At 47.5% G+C, this 12,943-nt stretch overlaps 1 protein-coding gene across 1 annotated transcript in view; it reads right to left on the bottom strand.

Moving 5' to 3' along the window:
• Window positions 1-3,668, bottom strand: part of INSC (inscuteable homolog (Drosophila)) — a 145,550-nt gene extending 141,882 nt beyond the window's left edge. The window contains exon 1 of the mRNA XM_008574984.1: window positions 3,573-3,668. Within this exon, the coding sequence (XP_008573206.1) occupies window positions 3,573-3,668 (96 nt within the window). The remainder of the gene's footprint in view (window positions 1-3,572) is intronic.
• Window positions 3,669-12,943: the final 9,275 nt, after the last annotated feature.

Raw genomic sequence — 12,943 nt, 5'->3', positions numbered from 1 at the left:
CTTAGGAAGTGGTTGAACTGGACTTGGTGTCCTGCATATTAAGGGAGTTGGTGGGTGAGGCTCAGGCACCCCTTAAACTAAACCATAAACACTAAGAAAGAAGAAGGTCAATACGGTCTGTCTACCTTCCCAATTCAAGGAGCACATTTAGTCTGGGTACCTCACTGCTGCCTGTCAACAAGACAATGGACAGAATGAGAGATGTCTAGAAGCCATAAGAACAAAAATAATAATAACTATAATAATAATAATAATAATCACCACCATCAGCTGATATTTTGGGACACTTATTCTTCCAAGCACAGTTTAGGGTGTCCCCAGTGGTCCCCAGGGGAAGGCAGCATGGAGAAGAAAATTCTGTCAAGAAAAGAGATAACTGCTGGAAGAAACAAGAGGAGCAGAGCAAAAGGCTATCCCCCCACCAGACCGCAGATGCCTGGAAGGCTCACTGCTTTTCTACAGCAGGAGCAATCCAGAGTATAAACCAGAGCCTGGAGCAAATTACAGGTGCTGAGCTCTGCCTCATATCTTAGCCTGGCCCACTTGTCTTGTGAGACCTGCCTTTTCACCTCTAAAACAGCAAACGCTGCTTCTAAGTCCCAGTCTTTGAGGCCCAAGGATGCTCTCTGGCTGAGCTCCATGGGCAGCCTCAGATTCAGATTAAATGGGACACCCTCAAGGCATCATATCACCATCTGCCTTGACCCCCCTGCAAAAGCCCCTGACTTAAGATATTCCCTACCAAGGCCAATATCTTGGCCCCATTATCAGCGGTACCACATGTGGGCTAAAAGGGTTAAAAGGGGGGGTCTAAAAGCTGAGGGTGGGGTCAAGCCAGGGGTACGTGTGTGCATATGCATTTTACAGTGTGAGTGCATGTTGCATACATGTTGTTGTCCCCGGTGTACACGTTGAAGATGTGTGAGCACTTTCATAGATGTCCTGAAAGAGAGTGTAAGACCTGTAAGAACAGCACATGTGGGCAGGGATGTGCGTACGCATACGCAGCTGCAAGCATGTGGGTGTGGGGACACCGTGAGTGCCAGTGAGTGGCTGAGCATGGCCATGGCCGTGGCCGTGTGTCTGCTCATCTCCTTGTCCTGCTGCCTCTTCTCCTGGCGTGAGAGTGGGGTACTCTGGCGCAGCCAGGAGAGGTCATTCAAATCCCCATTCACTCCAGTGTTGGGTGAGCGCTCTGTGCTCCTGTCCTGCTCAAAGCCCTGAGAAACCAAAGCCACATAACCCACAGAGAAGATACCCTTGCAGGGGACAAGTCAGGTCACCCTAGAAAGTCGGAGTTCAGATAACGCTCCTTATCCTCCTGTGTCTGCCTTCACAGGCTCACTCTCACACACAGCCACCCATCCACACGTGGACTGGCCCAGCCCACACGGAGGGCTTGCTACCACACGCAGGAATGCACTTCCACAGGTACAGACGAGGTCCACCCATGGCACAGGTGCCACACAGACACGCAGCCACCTGTGGGCACACTTGTCCACCCACACTCCAGGGCACTGGTTAGAAAATTCCACATGCTGACATCTCAGCCCAGACACACTCCCTCCCACTCACAAGCGCTCCAACCCACACACTTACACCTACTATCCAAAAGTCACAAACCAGCTCTGTCCCCAACTAGGCTGGCAGATCCAGCAGCAGCCCCTGAATCCAGCCAGAGGAGCGCGTCCACTTACTCTGAGCGTGCGAGCGGCCAGCGGTGGCAGGGCGCAGCTGGAGCTCCCGAGGCAAAGTGGCCGCTCCGCCGGCCCAGCCCGAGGGGGCCGCCCGCTGCCCCCCGCCCCGCCCTCTGTCCCCCGCCCGCTGCGCTCCTGCCAAGCCTCTGTCCCGCGTCAGGCACCGCTGCCTGCGAGACTCAGCTGGGCCGCGAGGGCTATTTCGGCAATGGAAACATCGCGCTCTCATCTGTGGAAGCGCTGGAATGGGGACGCGGTCAGGCCTAATTAGAGACCCGGCTCACCCCCGGGCCGGGCCAGAGTCAAGGCGGGTAATCACCCGGGAGCCGTCCGGGCGGGGGCGCCCACATGTGCCCCGCATGCCAGCATCTGGAGACGGGAAGGGAATGTGCCGCGATCCCTTGGAGCTGAAACCAAACGAGGAGGGATTTGGGAGCAGTTCCCATGCTCTGCTCCGCCTAACTTTGAGCAACCTCCAAAGACCTGGAATGCGACTAGGTCTATGCACCACAGGTGCTTCCCTTTGGAACCTAAGTCACCCTCCAAATCACGGACCTGCCAAAAATGACAAGGAGTTGTTGCAGACTCCTTCTAAGTTGGGCACATCAGACTGCCTATGCCCCTCTGGACTCTGTGTCAAATGGCTAAGTCTAGAGAAGCCTGGTTCCTACCCAAAAGCTCAGGAATGTTGCATTCTTGAACTGGAAGGAAGTTTCGAGGTCATTCCGTCCAATTCTTTCCACCCTGCCATGAATCCCCAGGGGCCTGGAGTGCCTCTACCTCTTCTCGGGCATCACCAAGAAAAGGCAGTCTCTGGCTTTCCTTGGGCCCTATTCCAAAGCTTGAACCCTCTTGACAGAAAGTTCTCCCTGGCACCTAAACTAAATCCCTCATGTACAAACTATGTCAGGGTGCTCACACTATGTGTTCAGGGAGAGGATGATCAAGTCCATCTCCATGACACAGTGACCACCCCAGGGTCCCACCTCACCCTTCTCTTCCTTAATGCTAATAACCCCTGTTCCCTTGTCCAGGTTCTGGCTGGAAGTGACTGTTACTCCCTGGCCTTGAACACATAGCAGCCCCTGACATTAATTCACCTGCCCCAGTTCCCTGGGGGCCTGGGGCTCTGTAGTTAGCCAAGTCATTCCCCTCAGACAAGGCAACTTCGACTCTAGCCTCAACCAGTCCCGGACAGCCCAATTTTACTTCCCAGTCCCCTGAATGGGGGCTTCAGTTTCTGTCTCAACAAGGGCTGTCTCAGGGCCTGAGGACAGGGCTTGGGGACTCCAGCCAGCCACTTGGCTGGGCATTGACACTGGAGCCATAGCCTTCCTCAAATAGGCAGATCTTCTTTCCGAGTCTGTTTCTGATAGGTCAAGTGGTATAATAAAATAGTCTGGACTTTGTCCTCAAAGGGCTTTGAGGACACCTGGCTTTGCATCCTGCCTCTACTACTTTCTAGCTGTGTATCTTTGGACAAGTCACTTAACCTCTCTGAGCTTCATTTTCCCATATTATGGGGATCATAATAATCTCTGCCTAGCTCATAAGGTTGTGCAAAGTACATAATGAGGTGAAAGATGTAAAAGTAACTGGAAAACTAAAATAATTTTTTAACATGCTAGAAATGGAATGGAACTTACAAACACTATAGCATCAGTGTTAGCAAAAGGCCTCAAAGGTCTTTTATTTCCAGGTCCAAACTCTGTGCCTGGGTTTCAGGGCAAGAGAGAAAGAGACTTGGTTTGTTAGATGTTCCCTTGAGTCATTTGACATAAATGCCCTCCCTTCTTGCATTCCCCAACATACACCACACACACACAAACACACACACATACACACACACACACATCCACCTTCCCAAATACGTACAGCACAGCACAGCCTCCTGGACTCCTGGACTTCCCATAGGCCCCAGCCACCTGGACCTTCGCTGGCTGCCTCTCCATTGCTGGGGGGGCGCCTCATGGCTGCAGTCGTAGCCACAGCAAATCCAAGTCTCCTTACAGAGGCCCCTGTGCACAGCCTCTCTCTCCCTGCCCATCCTTCTGGGCCATGGCCCCAGAAGGCCTGTGAATGAAGGCAAAGCTGGCAGAGACCTTCTCCAAGGCAGTTCAGGAGCTCAGAGTTGAAGCAGCATCCCCCTACACCCCCTCCGCTCTGCCTTCCTGGCTTCCCAGTGCTGTCCTGCTTAATTCTTAATGGAAATTCCATCCCTGGCGCCAGCCCTGGCTGGCTCAGGGAGTCCAGGCTTGGGCCAACAGCAAACTCCATCCAGAGAGAGGGGCCTGCCTGGCCACAAAACAAACATACACATATACACACATACCAGCAGAAAGACATGCACAAAGACATTCACAGACTCAGAGATTCTCACCTAGACATATCCGTACGCCAAAAGATAATGAGCATTCTAATCACTAATGTTTATTGAGTGGTACTAAGTTCTGTGCAGGTACCAACTTCTCTACTCCTCATAATAGCACTAGGATCTGGTATTATTTCTATCTTACGCACAAGGAAACTGAGGCATGGGAGGTTAAGTAATTTGCATAAAGCATCTGGTGATAACAGCCTAACACCTGAGCACCAGGAACTACTCTAAGAGGCTTATGTGCATTGTTTTATTTTGCCATCATGGTAACTTTTTGTAGAAGTCATTATTATTCCCATTATACAGACAAGGAAAATGGAGGTCAAGTGGTTTAAATTACCTATCTGTGGTCTCCCAGCTGGGGAGAAGAAGGTAGACTCTACTCAGATATGCTTGGGAACCCTCATAGGTGCACAGGGAGACACGCGGGTAGAGACACATGCACACACTCAGAGGCACACCACGAACAGATTCTTCTTTTTTTGCCTCTTCAAAAATGTTTATTATTAATTTTTCTCTTTTCCAAAAGAGTTTTGAGTTTGGTTTCTTTATTTTTTTAATTTATTTTTTTTTAGCATATTTATTGTTACAAATCATACTTACTCTTTTTGCTCCTTATCCAATCTTCCCCCTTCCCCCTCTAATAATCATGGATTTGTTCTCTTCATCTGATAGATTAACTGTTCCTCTGATAGTTTGTTGTCTAGATGATCTGTCCAATACTGAGACACGTGTGATCAAGTCCTCCCCTATTATCGTAAATCACATGCTGCTGCTACTACTCTGGAGTGTGCTTTGTGGACAGAGAGGACCTCCTATTCTTCTTTTTTTTTTTTTGGTCTTTGCTGGTGCCTCTCCTTGTGTCAATGCAGTTGAGATTCTGGTGTGCCATCTGCATGGTGGCTGTGACTGCTGCTATAGAGACTAGCTGCTTTTGCAGCAGCCATGGCAGTTGTGGTGGCTATGGTAGGCTTTCTGCATGGAAATGGTGTTTTTGGTCCCCTCCCTCCCAACAATGTCCTTTCTGTTTGCTTGTCGTATCAACTTCAAAGAATCAAACAGCTTATTCTACCTAGACCAAAATAGGAGTCTCAGGAATGGTCCAGAGCCGCATCAGGCAAAGGTCTGCTCCGGCCAGACTCCGTGTTCTTCCCCTTCTCACATGGCGTATCCCAAATCCACCAACTTCACACGTCACTTCAGGAAGGACAAGTTCTGACCTAAATGGAGGAAAGACTTCAGGTTTACACTCCAGTCAGCCAGTCCCATCGTCAACTCCCAGCCTCCGCTCCAAATCCAGTTTTCCCCAGCATAACCTACATGGCCACTGAAAGAAGGCTCAGCTACACTCTACTATGGGGATCACAAACTCCATGTAGGGAGCACCTCAGAGACTCTGAGCACTGTGAGAGGCCGGCCAAAGAGGACTCTCAACTTCCACTGTTTGGTTCCTGCCCTCCAGGCCCAGGTGAGGTTGGACAGGGCCCATGGGACAAGGCATGGCACAGGAGTGCAGGCACCAGGTGGAAAAGAGCATGTGAGGTCCCAGGGAGCTGGAGCCATACTGCAGAAAGATGGCAAGATCTTGGTGGAATGGGAGGAGAGGGGGGTTAGGGCAGGGCCATAATGTGGGACAAACAGTGAAGTCCCAAGCCCAGGGAGCTGAGAGAACTGACATGCAGACGGGGAAACAGAAGAGTTTACTTGTAGCAGTTAAGGAACTTGTCTACTGCTTGAGGTTTCCATGCTATGCTGGAAATCTCCAAGCAGGGCCAGAGGTATGCTAGCCCCGGGCCTCCTCCAAAGCAGCCCCAATAGAGAGTGTCCCTGCAAGCCTGTCATAACCACGGCAATCTCTGTTATCTCTTGTGGCTTCCCCCAGTCCCAGCCCCATCCCAGAATTCCTCAGTGGTTTCTGTTGTCACAGCTCATTCGTTCTGTGGCCAGAGGATGGCTCCATATGGCAGCCCTGTGGTGCATTAGCATTGGAAAAGGATTTTTTGAGAGAAGAGCTTAACCCCCACGAATGAAACAGGAATCATGGTGGTTCAGGCAATGGCTCTAAGATGGGGAAACATTCCGAGCCCAAGAATTGGCATTTCTACAAAGTTCCCGGGTGAGGTTGATGTGACTGATCTAGAGATCATGCTTTCAGAACCACTGCCTTCTAGAATAAGAGAAAAGTCAGAGGTCATTCAACTTCAAAATTAAATTTCCAGCCTAACTTCAGAGTATAAGTGGTTTCTACTGAAAGTTCCCTAACAAAAGAATTTATAATCCTGTCAGCAGTTTGTACTTCCCCTTGTCCAACCTCCATCTTCTCAGCTTCTGTGTCACCCCTTCTGTTGGTGGGCAGGTCTTTCATGGCTCTGCAATGGCTTTCTCTGCCTCAGCACACCTCAAGACAAAAATGGTATCACCCACTCTGTCCTCCACCTGCATAGAGAAGGTTATCAAGATGAGGGACCGGCACAAAACTAGCTGATGACCAGGCAGGCTCCCAGTTCTAGGGATGGAGATAACAGAGCAGAAGATCAACACAATAACAGCTGAAATACCAGCCCCACTAGAAAGATGAGCAATGGGCAAGGGTCCCAGTACCCACCACTGCAACCTCATGCCCTTCCTGTATCCCTGAGATGTGCACATCGAGTTGCTGCTGTGCCTCCAGGATGATGGAAGGACAGGGCACTCACGGATGATGAGGAGACAAGAATCTAGTGTCAGAGTCTCAGACAGGCCATCGTGGACACCCATGGGCACACTTGGGCAATGGCCCATTCATCTCTTGCTCTGCAATTCTCTCAAGAGGAAAAATGTTCTCCAATTCCCAGAGCCAGATGAGAACCTGTAATATAATTAGAATAGAGAAAAAAAATGGGCCAGAAAGGCCCTCAGAGATCTCTGGGCTACTGAAATTCTATGATCCACCAGAATCGCCTGGGGGGCTGAAATGCAGAGTCCCTTGCCTCTCTCAGAGGCTCTGATTCAGCAGTAATGGTGCGCTCGAGTCCACGTGCACCTCTCTTCCAGCATGAAGTTAAATGATGTCATTTTTTTAAAACTTGGATTGGCCAAGGTAGGAGAATTTAAGGCAAACACTACAAATCAGGGTGTTTGGTTTGGTTTGGTGCACCTCTCTTCCAGCATGAAGTTAAATGATGTCATTTTTTTAAAACTTGTATTGGCCAAGGTAGGAGAATTTAAGGCAAACACTACAAATCAGGGTGTTTGGTTTGGTTTGGAAAGCCTGTTGTTGACCATCTACCAGCACACCACAGGGCATTGTGGGTCTCTCTTTTCAAGCATCCCAAGTAAATATGATGCAGGCCCCCTTTGAGAAACACTGATCTAGTGGTGAGGTTCTAATCCAAACCCCTCATATTACAAATAGGGAAACTGAGGCCCAGGGAGGAGAAAGATCTTGGTCAAAGTCACTGTCATAGGCTGCTCAGTCCAGGTCAGTGAGGGCTGAGGAGCAGCCCTGCCTGTTTACTTGACCCTGTCCTGTGTCCCCTCCACCACATACCTGTTGTGGCTTATTGGCTGAGTAGGGGAGGTCAGGAAAGTTCCCTTTGTGGGACAGATTATCTCTCATCAGCATTTAGAATTTGAATCACCTGACTGGAGTGCCCTAGGCAGCAGGGACATGAATTCCAGGGGCCCCAGGGCTGCCCTGCCCTTCCCAAGCCTTAACTCTTCAACTCTTCCCCGAATTCAGAGAGATGCTCTAGCATCGTCCCCCAAAAATTCTGTCTTGCTTAGAGTAACAAGCTATGTTTTCTTACAACCAGAACCACCTCTAAGTACAGCCACAAAGCAAGTTCATAAAAATAAGAATCCAAGACTCCTGCCCCTTTGCCTTTCTCCTCTGTCATGCTCTGCCCTCAAACAGGATGCCAAAGGATAGCAATTGTGCATATTTGCAGCTCTTGAGGGCAGTGCTTTTCAAAGAGTGGTCCTAGACCGGCAGCAACAGCAACTCCTGGATCGTATAGAAACATGCAGATTCTCAGGCCTCACCCCAGAAACTCCAGGGCTAGGGTACAATAAGCTGTGTTCAGACAAACCTCCCAGGTGATTCAGATGCCCACTAAACTTTGAGGACCATTGCTGTAGCGGGAGGGGCCATAGCTTCTGCCTGCCTAACAATGAATCAAAAGTTGTTCCTGCTCAGGGAGGAAAGGCTTTCAGTGTGAAGCCCAGCATGGGCTGTGTGGGGCCAGTCACACTCCTTCCTGCCCAGCCTCCTTAACCCCATGCTCCCAGGGAATCCTGGGAGGCTAAGCAGTGGCCATGCATCCTGAGCTAAGACACAGTCCCCTTTTCCAAAAACAGCAGGATAACCTCAGCGAAGACACAGCAGGGAAATGCTACTTCTGTCACAGTCTTGGTGCCTAATTGAGGAGGTGACTCAGTGGACCTTCTCTGGCCCAATGAATTCCCAGGAGCTTGCCCAGCCTGGGACAGTTTCAGGTGTCCCTCTGGAAGGAAGCCTGCCAAGGACATGGCTCCTGAAGCCGTTTTGGCCTCTCCAGCTCTGAGTCCAGTCTTTCCTCCATTTCCTGTGCTCCCCGGGTTCAGGGGAAAAGATGAGGTTTGAGGGTAATTGAAGAAGTGAGGTCTTGGGAAGAAGGACAAAATAATAATAAAAATAACAACTACTACATTAAGTATTGACTTCTTCCTGATTATCAGCCCCACTTTATAAGGACTTTCCATGCTTTGTTTCCTATATTTCTCACCACAATCTAATGATGTAGTTATTATTAGCCCCACTTTAGAGGGGAGGAACTTGGTTGAGAGAGGTTAAATAGCTTTCCCAAGATCACACAGCCAGTGCCTGGAAGATCAGAGATGCAAACCCAGGTCAGCCTGAGTCTAGGCCCTGGAGTTTCAGTACAGGTGCAGAGGTTCACTGGGACAGGAGGATGGGCACCTGCTGCTGAGAAGGAAGCACAGGATGGGGACGAGAGGAGGGAGGGCTCTTTTCCAAAGTGGAAGGTCGGGTAGTTGTGGAGAAGAAAGGGGTGGAAGTGAAGGTGGGGCCTTGAGGAGTCAGGGAAGAGACAGACGAGCTCTCACGTGAAGGCTGAACAGGAACAAAAGCCAGTGACAGCAATGCACACAAGCAAGAACTTAGCGATTCCGGATCTGACTTTAGGGACAAGGGCTGATCCCAGATAGAACCAGTCTAGAGGGACAAGAAGGAAAACAGCTTACTGGTGCCAATGGAACCATGGAAGAGGCTACCCAGCAGAAGCTGTAAGCGTAAAACCATGGTTTCAAAAGGAGGACGTAGGGAAGAGATTCCCTAACCTCTCTCTGCTCCTCCCTCTGATCTCCAGCCAGTGCAGAACCCAACCAGTGGGCAAGGGAGTCTGCTGATGTGGTCTGAGGACCAGCTCCTCAGGACGTAGAGCACAGCAGATAAAGATGGCAAAGCTACAGGGCAGGTGCACTGTACAAATGGTCTATACCCAGAACCCGGAAAGAAACCAAGACCTACACACTCTCTAACTCCTCACAGCCTCCCTCTCATTTAAATCTCTCTGTAGAAACACAGAATGCTCCAGAAGGCCTCTAAATAGCCACAAAGGTCTTGATAGGCCCAGATTTATAGCCCTCAGCTAAGAGCCTGCCAAACACAGAGGCAAGGGTTTTAGCTGTGCTATCAAGCACACACAACAGCTCCAACGGAAGCTTCCAGAAAAGTTTTACCAGGAAATTAAAAATCTGACAATTTGAATAATTGAAAAGCCTTAATGCCAACCCCCAGATACATTATTGAGAATGGATGGGTAATTGCCCAGAAAGGATCCTTCTAATAAAATCCTTGCCCAGCTCATGACTTTGTAGGAAAAAAAAAAAAGTTGATCTGTTTTAAATTCTGTACAAATAACACCACCCATGGTTTCAAAGCTCTGACCTCCAGAACCCATCCATACGCAAGCCCCATTAGGATGCAGAGAGGGACCAAGAAAGAGAGAGGTTTCAATCCAGAAGACTAAGACCCTTCTAAGAGTAGGAGCACTCCCAAAGAATGTGCTGCTCCAGAACATGGTGACCTCACAATTGCTGGAGGAAGTTTCGTACTGCAAAGGTTAATGAATGAAGGCCAGCCCTTCTCCTGGCACATCACTGGGATACAACCATGATTAAGGCAGGGTCTCTGACCTTGGAACGCTCTCCAGAACATGGTGACCTCACAATTGCTGGAGGAAGTTTCGTACTGCAAAGGTTAATGAATGAAGGCCAGCCCTACTCCTGGCACATCACTGGGATACAACCATGATTAAGGCAGGGTCTCTGACCTTGGAACGCTCATAGCATAGTAGAAGAGAAAGAGATATAAATAGATCATTCCTATATTAGGAGATAATTAATAAGAGAGGTGTGTTAAAATGCCCACTATAATCATGGATTTCTGCTTTACATATTGTGAAGGCTATGTTATTAGGTGCATATGCATTTAGAATTCTTATGTCCTGCTGGCCAATTTTAAATTTTGTTATCATAAGGTAGCTCTCATTATCTCTATGGTGATTTTGCCTTAAAGTCAATTTTATTCAAAATTAATATAGTGACACTATCACTATTTTGGTTAGTGTTTGCATGGTGTAGTGTTTTTTCATTCCTTTACTTTTGCCCTTACTATATTCTCGTGGTTTGGGCAGTTCTTGTAGAGAGCCTACAGTTAGACTTTTTTGTTAATCCAGTCAATGTAAATGGAAGTGAGAGAGTTATGTGTTATACAAATAGTTGTCTCTGAGAAGAATTTGCCCCCCAAAATGGAAACAGTCAAAGCAAAGATTCTACAGCAAGTGTGTCTGGTGTCTTTGAGCAAGAGCAGAAAAACTAGTAAGGTGGAACAGTTAAAAAGAGGGTGAGGGAAGGAGGAGGAGAGGAAGACAGAGAGAAACAATAGCTGGAGCAATGCCCTTGAGTAGTGGAAAGGAGATGGGATCTAATGTACAAAGGAAGGAAATGGTTCTAGCTAAGGGCGTGGAAAGTTAATCCATGGCAACCAGTGCAAGAAGAGCATCTGAGTGCAGATGCCAGGAGGTGTAGGATGTTTTGGTGGGAGTCTGCAAAGGCTCTCTTCTGATTGATGCCATTTTCTCAGTGAAGTAGGAAGCAAGGTCAGGAGCTGAGAATGAAGATGGTGGAGGAGATGTCGGGGGTTGAGGAGATCATGTGAAATAGCAATCTAGACGTGAGACAATTAATGGAATAGGGACAGATAATATAAATTCCTGGAAGATATAAAGGCCTAATTAAGGCTCATGGTCATGGATTCAGGGATTTTTAAAAAGGCAATCAATATGGGTATGTGTTTTTCTACAGTCTTAAAAGTCCTTGGTTCAAATGCCAAACTGGTACTGAAACCTTCCCTGAATGGCCATCTGGACTCTCCTGGAACACCTCCAGTGACAGGGAGCCTATCACTTCCTGAAAATCTCATGCTATCTTAGACAGGTACGATGACAGAAAGTGCTTCCCCATACTGAGTTGACATTTCTCTTCCTGTTACTTCCTCCTACATTTGAACTTGTGGGTCTGTTAATAAGTTGCCCTGTCTTCCCCTATGTCTGTTCATCCAGAAATTCATTGAGAAATTTGACAATATATCCAGTTGGTGAGGCTACAAGAAACAGGAACTCTTATATAAGGCGAGGAGGAATGCAAAATGGCACATTGCCTATATCTAGCAAAATTACATATGCATTTACCCTTTGACTATATAAGGCCACTTTTAAAAAAGATAAAAAATGGCATCACATTAAAGTTAGAATAAGATGATCCCAGATTGTGCCTTGTACACTCCCCCTAATGAAATAAGTATGAATATTTTGCAAATTTAGCTCCAAAGAAGATTATTACAGAATTTTTATGATAATAAAAATCTGGAAACAACTTGCATATATACAGGGACTGATGAAACAAATTCTGGCATATTTATTTAATGGAATGTGAAATAGATAAATAATAGAAAAATAAGTAGAAGAACATGGAATGGCAGAAAGATGTACAATGAAAAAGGCAGATTTCAAAAAAGTTTGGTGTGATATATTTTTATAAATGTGTGCATAGGATGTGCTATGTTTTGAATGTACATGTCTCTCCTAAATCCATATGTTGGAACTTAAACCCCAAGGTGATGGTATTAAGAGGTAGGGCCTTTGAGAGGTGATTAGGCCATAAGAGCTCCACCATCATGGATGGGATTAGAGCCCTTACAAAGGGGCTTGAAGGAGTGAGTTTCCCCCTCCATCTCTTCTGCCATGTGAGGACACAGCATTCATCCTTTTTTGCCCTTGCTCCAGGTGAAGGTTCAGCAACAAGCCACCATCTTGGAAGCAGAGAACCAGCCCTCACCAGACACAGAACCTGCTGCTGGTGCCTTGATCTCGGACTCGCTCACTTCCAGAACTGTGAAAAATAAATTTCTGTTCTTTGTAAATTACCCATTCTAAAGTATTTTGTCATAGCAGCAAGAACAGACTAAGACAAGATGTAAAAGAAAGCACATACACCAGACTGTTGATGGTGGGTTTCTCTGGATAATTGGATAACTAAGAAACACACACATACACTCACATGCACACTCACTTTTTTTATGTCCTATTTTATTATTAAGAGAAAAAAATTATTTAATTTTTTTCATCAAAAAACAAACCCTACCAGCCTTTTCACATTCAGTTCAAGACTAACTTCTCCATAAACTTCCCTAATTTTGTCTTTACCCATTCCTCCCGCCACCCGCCACCCCCAGCCAGGAGATATCCAAGCCTCCTCCAAGTTCAGAAGGCATTTTGAAATAATAAATCTTAATGAAGACAGACAGGCTCAAGAAAATGAGCAGTCC

The sequence above is a fragment of the Galeopterus variegatus genome, unplaced genomic scaffold, assembly GCF_000696425.1.
Source record: "Galeopterus variegatus unplaced genomic scaffold, G_variegatus-3.0.2 Scaffold1124, whole genome shotgun sequence".
NCBI lineage: Eukaryota > Metazoa > Chordata > Mammalia > Dermoptera > Cynocephalidae > Galeopterus > Galeopterus variegatus.
Note: the sequence above shows the minus strand (reverse complement) of the source record. Positions and strands in the feature narration are given on the sequence as shown.